A 15090-nucleotide genomic window follows, 5' to 3' on the forward strand; every position below is an offset into this window, starting at 1 on the left:
GCTGTGTGAGAAAGAAAGAAAGAAAGAAAGAAAGAAAGAAAGAAAGAAAGAAAGAAAGAAAGAAAGAAAGAAAGAAAGAAAGAAAGAAAGAAAGAAAGAAAGAAAGAAAGAAACCCAACATAAATAATTGTATACATTTAATAAATGTGTGAATATAAGTATATGTATAAACATATAATTGCCCTTTTAATTAATGGAATTAATTAATTAATGCGCAATAGTGATTCGATTTGAACACGTTTTTATTCTCACTGGTATATAATATATATATATATATATATATATATATATATATATATATATATATATATATATATATATCCTGTAAACACTTGTAATTAAAAACTTCCATATCCCGCATTATTACTTTTTTCCTTTTTTCCATTTCATTGTACAAACTTTCACTGACCTCTGTACATATGACAAATAAAAAACCTCATAAACTAAAAAACAATATCTTTAATTCGTTTAATCCAATTGCGATAATATTGCATGCAACAAAGCATGTAAACTACACTCATTTCTTCTGCTTCATTCACTTGTGGACTTTCGTATCACGTGACTAGTGTGGTTGCCACGTGACTTAATTAAGCTTGTATAGGGGAACCAATCAGTAATGAGAAATTAGCATGGGGAGTCAGTAAGCCTATATAAACCTGCACAGCAGGTTATAAAGTCAGTGAGCCATAGACCGAATAAAAGGGTTGGTTCTCTGGTAGTTTATTTGTTGCTTTGTAAAAGCAGCAGCATTTGGGTAACTTAAGGATTTTCTTATGCTTTTGTTTGCTTGTTATTATTTGTATTGCAAACGTGTTAAAGTTTCCAGGTGAGTTGTTTCTTTGTTGGTTTAGAAATATTGAGTTTAACTGTTAAACAGTTGTTTCTATTTGATAAAAAAATTTGATAAAATTTTTCTTAAGGTGTTAATTCATATAGAAGTAAGCATTTATTTTTAATAATTGCTGGCCAACCATCTATTTCAAGTAATGCAGTTCTGAGTTACACTACATTGTAAGGTTTTGGTATCAAATTCTTGTCTGTAGTGGTAACTTCTACTATAGAACATGAGAAATACCCTTTTCTTATTTTTTTTGTAATGGTTAATGAGCTTGTACAACTAAACCCATTAGCGCTCCTGAACTGGGATTGTATCCCTGAAGCTGGTTGAGTAAATGGTGTTTGTGTCAAACTCTTTTTACCCTCTTTATCAAACTATAAAAAGCTGTTTAGACTGAGTGCTTGTTTCCTGGTACAGCTGAATAAATAATTAAGGGTAACCAAGGCCAAGTTGTAATCAAAGAACGCTCACTCAATGCATCTTAATTGGTTTGGGCAAAGGCTGATGCTTTCTAATCCTTCCAGTTGTTTGGTATCTTAATGTCCCATTTAGTTCCTCTGATGTGCACTTTCCAGTGGCCTGGAGCACTTTTTGGAATGAACCCTGATTTGGCATTTTACTTAAGTCTCTTGTTTTTGTCTTCCAGTTTGAATCCTTCTCTGCCCAAAAAGTGCCATGTCTGCAGGGCTACAGATGCTTGGGACCATGCTGGGGGTTCTGGGCTGGCTGGGAACCATCCTGGCATGTGCTCTCCCACTATGGCGTGTTACAGCTTTCATTGGCAACAACATTGTGACTGCGCAGGTCGTCTGGGAAGGATTGTGGATGACCTGTGTGGTCCAGAGCACTGGCCAGATGCAGTGTAAGGTTTACGACTCGATGCTCGCTCTATCCTCAGACCTTCAAGCCTCTCGGGCCATTCTAGTCATCGTTCCAATGGTGGCACTGGTGGCTATACTTGCTAGTGTAGCTGGAGGCAAGTGCACAAATTGTTTGGACCGAAGTCCTGCCAAGGCCAGGCTAGCTACAGCTGCCGGGGTTTTCTTTATCGTGGCAGGGATTCTCAGTCTCGTGCCACCCAGCTGGATTGCCAACACCGTGATCAGAGATTTCTACAATCCTTTGGTGGCTCAATCACAAAAATATGAGCTTGGAGCATCCATTTTTATATGCTGGGGTGCTGCTGTGCTCATGGTGATTGGTGGTGGACTTCTGTGCACCTCTTGGCCCAGTGGTAAAGAGAAGCATATGGGAAACTATAAACCGGCGTCTCAAACCAGTCGAGAGCGTTTTGCTTATGTCTGAGTCTAAGCACTGATTTGCTTTGTCTTTTTAAATAATTGTCATTTTTATTTGTGTAAATAAAAGTTTTATTCTTTATACTTGTTGTGAAAGTGTTGCAGTTTATCCTGTAGATGGTGCTGTTGTGCTCGGATATCCTCTTGAGGTGGGTACCACCTACAATTTTGAGGGAGTGGAAGTGCGGTCTGATACACACAAGGTCCTAGTATATTGGTTTTTGAGCAATTTCCTCTGATGAAATTGGGAAGGAAAACTAATAATTCAAAATAAAAGATTCTGAATGCAACTGCAGATAAAACTGTTCTCTGGTGTTTACATGATAACTGAAAAAGGAACAAGCAATATATTGTGTACAAACTCATTGCCCTGCCACAGACCATATCATCTGAATCTTTTGGATAAAGTCTAAAGGAAAAGGTAAACAATTAAAATTTTATTATTTAGATCAAATGGAAGAGTCATGCACATATTACATTAGTTACCAATATGATCAATCCTGGTGGCAGAATCCAACTTGCTTTGAAAAATGAATTGCATGAAAAGGGAATGTAACAAGTCATGAACATGTCGGATTCATAAACCTGTCTTTGGGAGAGAATAGTGGTGTTGCTGACATGGAGACCAAGTTTAAGCTTTATAGAAAGGTGATCATAAAATTGGCATAAGTCTCGACCATTAGTCCTGAGATGACGAATGCAAAATCCTATTACTCAAATTTGGCTAACAGAGCTCCAGGATAAATTAATGCCATTTTGGATTGAGAAAAATAATCCAGTCCAACTAATTGTGTATATATTTTCTATGAGGTACCCACAAATCTCAATATTTAAATTGTGTACCCTCAACAGTCTCGAAAATAAGACTTTATAAACTTAGGATTTCGACCCTCCAAACAGCCAGAATCGCATGGCTCCTGAGTTTACCTGTACTGGGTACAAGACAAAGGAATGAGTTTCTGAAAAGCTTTTTTGAAGTCCTCGTTGAAAATGGTGTAAATAAGTGGGTTGATGAGGGAATTCAGATAACCCAGCCAGGTGAGGAAGTCAGCCAGCAGAGCCGAAGAGCTGCAAGAAGGACATGTGTTTACGATGACCTCTTTGAGAAAGAAAGGCAGCCAGCAGATCACGAAGGCCCCGAGAATGAGGCCGAGCGTGAGGGCCGCCCGTTTCTCCCTGGCGGCGGGATTCCGTCGGTTCTTGAACACCCTGCCTGTGGTGGGAGTGATCTTGACGCGCTCGCCGTCTGTCGAAGGCTCTGAGAAAGACTTCTCGGTGGGGCTGAGCGTGTCTGGACTGAGTGGTGGGGCTTCCTTGTCCGAACTCCGGATGACGCTGTTGACCGACTGCTTCACCAGCCGGCTGCTGCCTCGACGGTTGCGCAGCGTCTGCGCCGCCCGGTAGATCTTGTAATAGAGCACCAGGATGAGCACTAGCGGGATGTAAAAGGCGCCAAAGGTCGAGTACACAGTAAAGGCTACATGGTCGTGCTCCATCATGCACTCCATGAAGCCGCCTTCCCCGCTTGCATCAGGCATCTTCCTCCACATCAGAGGGGGGAGTGAGACAAGGACGGAAAGCACCCAGACAACTACGATGGTCACGGCCGCTCTCTGAGATGTGCGTTTTTGCGAGTACGCCACGGCGTCGGTGATGGCGCGGTAGCGATCGTGGGCGATGGCTGCCAAGTGCATGATGGAGCACGTACAGCAGGTAACATCTACGCCCAGCCACAAGTGGCACATCGCCGGCCCTAGCACCCACGTCTCTTCCGCTATGTAGACGATGCCTACTGGCATCACCAACGCGGCCACCAGGAGATCCGTGACGGCCAAAGAACAGATCAAATAGTTGGCAGGTTGATGCAGCTTGCGAGTCACCAGAATGGCTGTAATCACCATGGAATTGATGACTGTGGTGGCTACAGCCAGGACGGACAGCATAAAGCAGAGGGCAATTTTATTGCCACTGATCCGGGCATCTGCATCATCAGAAAGCTCCACTGAGGTGCAGTTGACCGGATCCATATTTTAGAATGAATCTGGAGAAACCTGAGGAGAGAATTAAAAAGAAATTAAAAAATGTTTTAATTAATTAATTGATTGATTGATTAATTAATACCACATCATACAAATGACTGCAAGATTTTATTACACACACTTTTTTTTTTGAGACTTAAGAAAAACAAATGCAAATCATCATTAAGTTCAGATCCAGGGAATTCATTATAACTGTAGGAACCTGAGGAGAGAATTAAAAAACCAAACAAATAAATAAATACTACATTATACAAATGACTGCAAGATTTTATTACACACACTTTAGTGTTTTTTATTATTATTTTTTTTTAATAAACTCAGAGACATGAGGAAAGAAAATGCAAATCATTATTAAATCGAGTGTTCTTTTTGTAATAAGTAGCAGATGCACATCTTCAAAGCAGCCCTTTAATGGTTCTTTCACTGTTGACAATTTGTTGTGACAAATAACCAGGATGTTAAACATCACTGAATATTTTCTGTCTTCGAATTTTATTTGAACACACTCTTAATGGGACTAAAATGATGCATTATCGTGGAAGAAATTCCTGCTAATGAAGAATGTTTACATTTCCTTTCATCTGGGGTCAGTGTTTTATCAAAATAACATTCAAGTATCCTTTTTTTTATTAATTTAACCCCCCCACCACACACACACACACACACACACACACACACACACACACACACACACACACACACACACACACACACACATGCTATTTTTCAGAAAAAAGCCATTTTAGCTTGACAGCGCTGTCATTTTGTCAAATGCACATTGCTGCACTTGGAAGAAAGCTCGATGCACAACGCATGTGAAGTCAACTGATCCACCAACTTCCACTCCCACACTAACCTTCATACAAGTGTTAGATAAAAAAAAAAAAAAAAAAACCCTGCACAGGCTCAATCTTCACTTTCTACTGTATTAATTCAAAGTTTGACTTGCTGTAGATCTAGGCCATTTATGTAAGTCGTTTTTATCTATATTCTGCTTCACGAAACAATCGGAGGAAGCATATGAAAACCAAATCACTCAGTATAGACTGATGAGGTGTTAGAATTCATTCTCACAAGCAATCAGCAAGGACAGATGTCTTCTTCTTTTTCTTTGGGCTGCTCCATTTCATCTGTCTCCATATCACTCTTTCCTCTACATCTGCCACTTTCAAATCAACCACATGCACTTCTTCCCTCACCACATACATAAGCCTATTCCTAAACCTTCCTCTTCTTTTCTCCTGCCTGGTGGCTTCATTCTTCTCCTGATATCAGTGAGGATCTGAATTAAATGTTTGTTCGTACTTGGTGATTTATACTTGACACATGTGGGTGCGGAAGTGAGATCATGTGGTTTCCAGCAGATGTGGTAACCCATGTGGTCAGAATAGCACCGGTTGCACAGCTCCCGATGTACACAGGACTAAGTCTCTTTTGGTACACTGACTTGTGCAGGTCGGTGCTCCTTGTGAATGTGTGTGCAGCCTTGTGCTGTGAAATTCTTACTTTGTGTTTCCCAGCAATGTTAGTAAGCTGAAGTCAGAACGCAGGGTCAGCCATGATACAGCACCCCTGGAGCACAGCGAGTTAAGGGCCCCCATGTGTGGAATCTTAACAATCTCAGAGCTTCAATCCTCAACCTTTTGATCAGTAACTCAGAGCCTTCACCACTGAGCTGGGTGACCAATGGAGAGTGGAGGCCACTCTATGGTGCCGGGGATGGTTTCCCATCAACGACCTGGGGGTAAATTATGGAGCAACACAGGAGCCTTGAGGATGGATTTGGATTGTACTTAATGTCAATGGCTCAGGACCACAGATTGCATTTAAACATCTATAACTGCACACTGTAACAATGATGAACTGTAATGAACGGGCATTCGGTGTTACTCAGATAAGGATGGGTTAACTTTTGAATCTGGTTTCTTGCTCAGGGACTTTTTCCTTGCCACTGTCGCCACTGGCTCTCTCATTAGGGACAAACATAATTTTTTTTCTTACCATTTTATTTCTGTAAAGCTGCTTTGAGACAATCTCCATTGTTAAAATAGCTCTACCAATAAAAAATTATTCAATTAAGTTACCCCCACCACCCTATACTTGGTATAGGGAAATAAATGTATGCGCGATGTGAGGTGGTAAGAGTTAAGCGCTGTCGATGTTTGTTTGATCCACTGATATCTGCTTTTTATTGAGTCACGATCAGTAACATCTTCAGAGCATGACTTCAGTGCCCTTATTGGATTTTGCACTGCGCCTCAAGCAGCAGAACTATAAATTACACAACAGCCACCATCACCAAAATAGTTTTTATTACAGATACTATATGGGTCCGGATGTGTCCTGTCATTACCTGTGAGAACACTGCCGAGAATATTATGCCGACAGAGATTCTAGCATTTAATACAAAACCGGCTGTTTTTACATAAAAAACAAATCGTACAGGGAGAGTGAAGAAGTTGTCAAGCAGATAAGGTTCGGTTGGATTCAGCTGCAGGTGTTCCCGAAGGCAAATTTCCATGAATGTACAAAACAGCATGGCACACTGGTAGATTATACCAGCACTTTAGAAAGTCTAGGAGGACAAGGTTGAAAAAAAAATAAAATAATTGTAAACTTGGAGTACATGAAACAGAGAAAGGCTCTGACTTCAAAACATAAAGGCTTAGAAAGACGCTGCTTTTTTTGAAGCAGTTGAAAATAAAGTTTCGGGCTCATGATAATTGTGATATATATATTAATCAAACTTTGATTAATATCATTCTATTAATAGATCACTGTGTTAAGAGTAACATTAGAGTATTTTCACATAAACTAAGTCAATTAAGCAAAGGGTCTTGTGACAAAAATGATAATTGGAACATTATAGCCTCAGTAAATCATAGTACTTTGGATACTTAAGTACATTTGAAGGCAAATATTTAAGTAAAAGTTTCAAGGGACACTTTTACTGAAGTGATATTTTACCTACTGTATCTCTATTTTTACTCAAGTATATTGTTTATGTACTTCATCCACTATTGGACTCCTGAAACTTAGAAATTTCTTTATTTCTTTACATATCCTAGTGATGTTAGGAAGCTGGGGTCTGAGCATAGAGGTTTAAGGGCCATGTATTTATGAACCGCACACTTCGTCCCCACTGTAACCTGTGAACTGATTTTACTGGGTAACTTGGATAATAACTTAATATTATTGCTAATGGCAAAACAGCTTGATCTGTCCATAAAGCTTTTTCAGCAGGATAACAGGAACACACTACATACACACACTAGGAAACGAGTGATTTTTTAAAAATATAAAATTCTTAAAAATTAAACCTTTTCTGGTTTATTGAAATGACGCATTAAAAAAATGAAGGGTTTTTAAGGCTGCATATATCGGCATAGATCTGGAAACTGTATTTTCCATTTCCATTTACACTGGTGTTTTTAAATGTTTGCCAAAAATCGTTGGTCCCTTACTTCCCTATACTAACGCCCCGCGTCATGTCCAACCGTGTATATTTACTTTTCGTCTCTCGGGAGCTGTGAGTGAACATTCTGTCCCCTTCGAAGAAAATGCAATCGGCAGGTTGTACAAAGTGTACATTAATCTTTAACAAGGCTCTCAAACACCCGCCATCTTGTTTGTTTTAAAACAAAAGTTTGATAAATAAAAAAAAATGCTGTAAATTGAGAATTCTTTTAAAAATGTAAGAAAATAAATGAACAAAAGAGAAATTCAAATCAAATTAATATTTGTGTATGAGCCCTCTTTGCCTGGAAAACACCATCGATTCTTCTAGGTACACAGTTTTTGAAGGATCTTAACAGGTAGGTTGTTCCAAATATCTTGCAGAATTAAACACAGATCATCTGTCGATGTAGGCTGCCTCAAATCCATATAATGGATCTCTTCATATAATCCCAGACAGACTCGATGATGTTGAAATCAGGTCCCTTTAAGGGCAAAAACTATCCCTTTCTGGACTCCTTGTTGTTCTTTACACTAAAGATAGATCTTAATGACATTGGTTTTATGTTTAGGGCCAATCAGACGCCTCCCATGTGGTATTTGCTTAATGGATAAGTATTTGCCTGTATTTCTCAACATTAGAGATATGATTAATCCTGACCAAATCTTCATCTTTATTTGCAGAAATGCAGCCCCATACTTGCAAGGAACCTCCACCATGCTTCACTGTTGCCTGTAGACACTTATTATTGTACCACTCTCCAGCGCAAAAACAACTTGACTCCTGCTACAGCCAAATATTTAAATTTTTGACTCATCACCCAATAGCAATTCACCGGCAATTCTTCAATATAGACTTCTCCAGACAGTAAATGGATGTACCTGGGTCGCACTGGTTACTGGCAGTTCTTTGCTGATGGTACTGCTGGACATCTTTTCATGTCTTTTTGTGTCACCCGCTGCATTTCATCAGTGTGGACGAAGGAAATACAGAAAACATGATTTTCAAATTTATCAAAGTAGATGTAGCCAAAGAGTTTCTAGCACTTAGGAAATCCCCAGGTGATGTGTATTCTGCTTATCTGGTGCAGATGAGACACTGTCTTTCCTTCCATTTATGTGTAAAAATGAAATTCATATTGTTCTCATTTATGTTTAAAAATATGTAGGGTATATGTTTTTTCTTTCACATTATTCACATCTACATAATTAAAAGAATGTAATCCTTTAATGAGGGAACTGATAGTATATACATATCTAAGAGAGTTACTCCTATGATATTTATTTGAAGCCACATCTTTGCCAGCTGAAAAACAAATGGTGGGAACAAAATCACGTATCCACATGATAAACCCTGCAGTTCTGAGTAGCATGCTTTATGTCCTGTCTGCCTTGTCCTGCATGCGCTGATTCTGATACTTGGATTAGCCCAGATCAACCTGTGGACCTGCATATCTCTGAATCTCATAATTGTAACCATGGAGGCGCAACATTTCTTTTACTATTTACAATAAAATCATTGTTATCAGAGCCCAGAGTGCACTGAGCTTTTTCTTTGTAAGGAAAATGCTGCACTGTAAATTTATTTTGCCAGGCGATAAAAACATTACAGGCAAGATGCATCAGGTTTGCTTTGAAACATGTTGCATCCTGGGTTTAAGTACAAGATACGGATGGGTTCCAAATGACAGAAAAATCCACACGAAGTGTCATAGTAAGGTTTCGCGACATCACAAACCTCCAGGATAGATTTATTGCACCTTGGAATCGATTCAGCAAATCTGCTGATTCCTCCTGGAGTGATAAACACTGTTCTCAAAAAAAAGGTATTCCTCCAGTCAGTGTTTCGATGATGATGTCTAACACGTCACATCAAAAATCTCTCATAGGTGTTCATATGGGTTCAGATCTAATCACCGTGAAGGCCAAAGCATATCACTTTGAGGCATTTTCACCAAACTATCCAGTGACCCTCTGCGAATAAGGCAAAGTCATCCTTGAAGAGAAAACACTTATCAATACACCTATAAACCATGCAAGCATTTATTGGTTGTTTCATTTAGAACAACAATAACCAAGATTAACTGTCCTAACAGCATTCTATCAATAATGTAACACCATTGAGTACCATCTACTGTTATTGGATGTGCCAGTGGGTCACTCTGACATGTTCAGTCCTGTGTGTTCGAACAAGTTTTCAATCCCATGCTAACTTGATGTTGTTTTTTTTTCCTGAATGTTTTTTTCCACCTCATAAGCTCATCTGGCACAGTCTGATATGTTTACCACTGTTACTCCTGTTCCACATGACACACTATATAATATGCTTTTCATGTCATAACCTTCACCAGACACTATGTTTTGCATGCTGTATTAGTTTTCTCTTCTCCTCTTGCTCTGTGGTTTATTTTTTTTCTCCTCACAGCCACAGGAGCCTTAAATATTTAAGCCTCTTAAAACTTCAAAGTTTATAAGTTTATACCTCTCCTTTTGAGGCACTGGCATGGCTCGGTCGTTTCCGAAAATGTACTCAAAATAACATTTTTGGGCTTTTCGCCAAACTTGAATAAAACCTTGAAGAGTTTATTGCTCTGTGTCAGTTTTAGTGGAACCGCAGCTCAATCACGCAAATGTATAAAAGTGCACCATTTATAGATGCGACTGTTACTCTGTCAGTCAAAAGACACTCCTTGAGAAATTCTGGCACTGAGGATATCAGAGTATATCAGAATACAAACTAGAGCAAGAACTCTGTGTTCAATTCAGCATCATGGCTAGCACTCAACATAATAATGATAATATTAGCACATGCCCCTGAGGCGAACTGGAACGCTACTAATGACAGCAAGCAGTGTCCTGGCTAGCAGGGTACTCCACTGCTGCACCAGAGAGTTCCATGCTGGGGAAGAAAACAGAATATTGATGCACTGATGTTGCTGATAAAGCTAATCCAGCGGCTGGATTCCGACTTGTTTGAGTCCAGAGTGTTTAGTCACACCTAATGAAGCGCATCCTACATAAATAGAGTCTAAGGTCCAGTGGCTGGAGTCCTTGTTTGAGCATCTCCTACCTAAACAGTATCTTTCTACCTGGACGAAGTCAAGCTCATCCTACCTAGACAGACTCAAGGAGTCAAGCCTAAAGTACAGAGAGTAGAGTCCTACATGTTTGAGCTCTTTCTACATAACCAAAGCCAAGCCAAAAAAATCCATCAGACCTGACTGAGGTCCTCTCACCTGGACAGACTCAAACCTAAAGTTCAAAAGCATTTTGTCACACCTAATAAAGCTCATTCTACCTAGACAGAGTCAAGCCTTACGTCCAGAAGGTGAAATCTAACTTGTTTGACCATCTTCTACATGGAATGAACCTTTCTATCTGGATGAAGTTAAGCTAGAGAGTGAGATCGGACCTGATTGATGTCTACCCACCTGGATAGACTCAAGCCTAAAGTCCAAAGAGTTTTGTCAGACCTAGTAAAGCTCATCCTAGAGTCAAGTGAAAAATCCAAAGAGTGAAGTCATACCTGATTGAGCTCTTTCTTCCTGAACAAAGTCAAGCCTAAAAAGGCCAGAGGGTGATGTTAGACCAAATTGATGTCCTCCCACCTGGACAGACTCAAATATAAAGTCTAGAGGGTTTAGTCAGACCTAATAAGGCTCTTTCTGCCTGAATAAAGTCAAGTCTAGAGAATGGATTCCTACCTGATTAAGCTCTTTTGACCCTAAAAAAGTCAAGTTTAAAGTCCAGAAGGTGATCTGACTGAGGTCCTCATACCTCGAACGGACTCAAACCTAAAGTTCAAAAGAGTTTTATTCACACATAAAGCTTATCCTACATAGACAGAGTCAAGTCCAAAGTCCAGAGGGTAGTTTCTGACTTGGTTGAGCCTTTCCTCCTATTTCCTACAAAGTCAAGCCCAAAATACAGAGCAAGAAATCAGACCTGACTGATGTTCTCCCACCTGGACAGACTCAATCCTAAATTCCAGGGGGTTTAGTAAGTCGTACTACAGCTCATCCTACATGGATAAAGTAAAGCCTAATGACCAGAGGGTAGAGCCCAAATGATTTGATCATCTCCTACCTGGATGGAATCAATTCTAAGGGTAGCAACAATGCAGGGTGTTTCGGGTACATAGTTGTACAGTGCATCAAGGGTTATGGTTGTTAGAAACATTGGATCAGTTCCAGCTCCACTTCCTGGTTCTGCATGAAGGACTATCTGCACTAAGGTTTCAGTCTGGTTTTAATGGCCCTTCCTGACCCTCAGCCATATCCACCGGTGGGATGTGCAATTTAAACCATTGTTAAAGCTCTGAAATATATCCAGAGCTAGAATTTGTCTTACCTTTATCAGCTTACTAATTATTATATTATTATGTAAAACCCACATTTTAATTGGCCAGCTAAAATACTGTTTATGTTGTATTATACCACTACATGAGTCAAATTGCACAAATAGTTGTTTTTTTTGTTGCCATATTACTGATGTGCAGAAATTCTGATGCTATATTTGGCATCAGAGTCAAAATGCTGTTATCATGACAACCCATGTCATTGTCCACATGCTGTACTGGATTGCCCAAAGTAAAAGACACAGGGCTGGATGAAAAAAACATGTCTCTCCCAATGCTGGACCATGCCAGTTAGATCACATTAGCGTGCCATCCTGCTAATCAGGCTGCTAATTTTCATGTCGCCGAGAGCAGACTCTCTCTCCTCTGAACGTTTAACTGATGTGTATTAATTCAGTGCATTAATTTTTATTCTCCCAAGCGCGTCACGATTAAGACAGAATCTGATCCAAGCAAAGCAGGAGCAAGTGAAGGTTGAGGGTTTCTTGCTCGAAGAAACAAATGTGGACATCTAGGATCATATACTGTATATCAAACCTCTCTGTATGACTCATGGTCAAACTGTTATTGTGAAAAATTACTCACAGCTTGCAGTAGGCAGTGTGGCTGAACAAATTTTACCCATAAATGTCATTCCTATATATCTCTGAAAGCAGGTCTACTGTAAATAATCCGTGCTGACATTCTCAGGTTAGATCTATCTACTGAAGGTTTTTTTATAAACAATATGGACTTGTCATATCGCGTTTGTTATTTTATATCATTGTACACAGTTTTCTGTTGTGAATCATTGTCCTTATTCGTCGTCATCATGTACAATTATTGATTAACTTTTATTTTATGATTCGTTATTATTTCCTTGAGAATTAATAATCCTATAAGCTGTAAACACACATTTTATCTTCTGAGGTATAACTTTTTTTTGCAATCCAACAACCTCGCTACCGTAATTCAATTCAATTCATTTTATTTGTATAGCGCTTTAAACGATGGACATTGTCTTAAAGCAGCTTTAGACGGATAAACAATTCTAAAAGAATATGTTTGTTCTTTAAAATGGTAAGTTTGTTCCTAATCAGCGTTTAGTGGCAACTGTGGCAGCGAAAAACTCCCTGAGATGGAATAACGAAGAAATCTTGAAAGAGAACCAGACTCAAAAGGTAATCTGTCCTCATCTGGGTGGCACCGAATGTTCATTGAGAGAGAAATATGTCTTGGAGTGGATCAGCAATTTTAGACTAGACAGTTCACTTGCCTGGATGTACACTATATGTATAAGTATTGGGACCTGACTTTTCCAGCCATATGTGGTTCTTCCCCAAACTGTTAACACAAAATGAAAGGCATCCAATTGTATATGGTGTCTTTGGATGTGGTAGCATTACATTTCCCCTTTAATTGAACTGGGAAACCAAAACCTCATCCAGCATCCAACAATACCCCTGTGCACAAACTCAACTCCATGAAGATATACTTTACATGGTTTGGAGTGGAAGATCTATTGCTATAGAGCTCTGACCTCAACCCTATTGAACACCTTTGGGATGAATGTAAACATTGTCTGCACCCCAGGCCTCCTCACCCTTTCACCCACATCAGCACCTGACTTTACTAACAACTTTGTTTGAATGAGCACAAATGTCCACAAGCACACTCTAATGTGGAACATCTTCCCAGAGGAGTGTAGGTTATTCTAACAGAAAATGGGGACTGAATGTGGAATGGGATGTTCAAAAAGAAGCACATACCATTCTTATGGTCAGGTGTCTACCAACTTTTGTCCATATAGTGTACTGTATGTGGGTACAGGTTCGAGAACACCAGTGAACCAATACAAGCAGGAGAACCACCATGCAGGCAGGGATGCCAAATCTTTACTACTATACGGTTGGATATTTCCGACAAGTGTGTAAAAATCACTCCAGTATATCACTGAAATGGTTGGTCAACATGTCGATTATCATTTTGACAATCTGGAATATGTTGTCCATTTCTGAAACGTACTGCAATCATTTCATCAACTACTAATTTACCAGGAAGTGTCGTGATCTCTCCTATGTTTTTGGAAAGATACAGGAATCTCAGTTGCTTGTCTTTTTTACGTGGTGGTATCAAAATATTTTTAAATTAGCTCTGTTTACAAGAAATGTCTATATTTATTTACCTTTACACACTATCACCTTCAAAAAATAGTCCCCTTGCACAGCAATACAGCACTCCCAGCGTTCCTGCCACTTCTGAAAAGTGTCCCGGACGTCTTCTTTTCAAAAGCCTGTTAAGCTCCTTTTGTGATTCGCAGCGGTGTCAAAACAGAGACCCTTGAGCCAAATCTTCATCTTCAGGAACAGAGTGAAGTCTGCAGGAGCCAAGGGTCAGCAGGGTGCATGCTTGCAAAGGTGTTCCTGATCTTTCAGCATCTTCCGACGATGTTCTTCCCCTCTTGAAGCGGAACATGCACATGTTTAGAATAGCTCCAGATAACACCATTAGTATAGAAACTTTTTGATACCATCTCGTACATGTATGAGACAAAACCGAAACTATTTCAAAATTCATTAATCATTTCCTCTGAGAGATTTGATGATTACAGTCTCTAAACTCATAACCTTTTCTTTTTGTCACCTGAACGATAACTACTCAGCCATAAGAGCTGGTTTTTAGCCTCTACTCATGAGTTTCAACACTGCTTTTGTAACAGTACATTTTAAGGACGTCCAAGACCTAAGTGACAAAGCTAACATTCAACGCCAACTACTAAGTCCACCAGAAGCCACAAACCGCGGTTTGATTTGCAAAATGTTAAATTATTGTGCTTGCATAATTCTCAGCAGGAATATGATGACTACAAATGAAAAAAAAAAAGTATTTTCTTATCAAATCATAATGACTTTTCTCGTTCCTGCATTCTGCGGGTTTTGCACAGAGGTGGGTCTGTGTGTCTTTCAATATTACGTCCTCACTCTTAACCGGCACAAACGATGGCCCGGTTTTCATCCGCGACGTTTAAATCCCTGTCTGTGTCGCATGTCTCGAATAGAGCTGCGAGATTGAAGGTAACTGCAAAGCGTCAGAGGGAATTCATTTAATTGATTAATTAATAAA

General features: G+C 39.5%; 2 protein-coding genes across 2 annotated transcripts in view; one reads left to right on the forward strand and one right to left on the reverse strand.

The window, feature by feature from the left end:
- Positions 1-666: 666 nt before the first annotated feature.
- cldng (claudin g) lies at positions 667-2220 on the forward strand. The gene is made up of 2 exons (XM_083522880.1): positions 667-826; positions 1485-2220. The coding sequence occupies exon 2, from the start codon at positions 1514-1516 to the stop codon at positions 2141-2143; it is 630 nt and encodes a 209-aa protein (XP_083379006.1). The 5' UTR covers positions 667-826; positions 1485-1513; the 3' UTR covers positions 2144-2220.
- htr1fb (5-hydroxytryptamine (serotonin) receptor 1Fb) overlaps positions 2157-15090 on the reverse strand; it is a 31403-nt gene continuing 18469 nt past the window's right edge. Inside the window, exon 2 of the mRNA XM_083522838.1 lies at positions 2157-4187. Within this exon, the coding sequence (XP_083378964.1) occupies positions 3060-4163 (1104 nt within the window). The 5' untranslated portion in view covers positions 4164-4187 and the 3' untranslated portion in view covers positions 2157-3059. The remainder of the gene's footprint in view (positions 4188-15090) is intronic.

This window comes from Silurus aristotelis, assembly GCF_946808225.1.
Source record: "Silurus aristotelis genome assembly, chromosome: 20".
NCBI classification, from domain to species: domain Eukaryota; kingdom Metazoa; phylum Chordata; class Actinopteri; order Siluriformes; family Siluridae; genus Silurus; species Silurus aristotelis.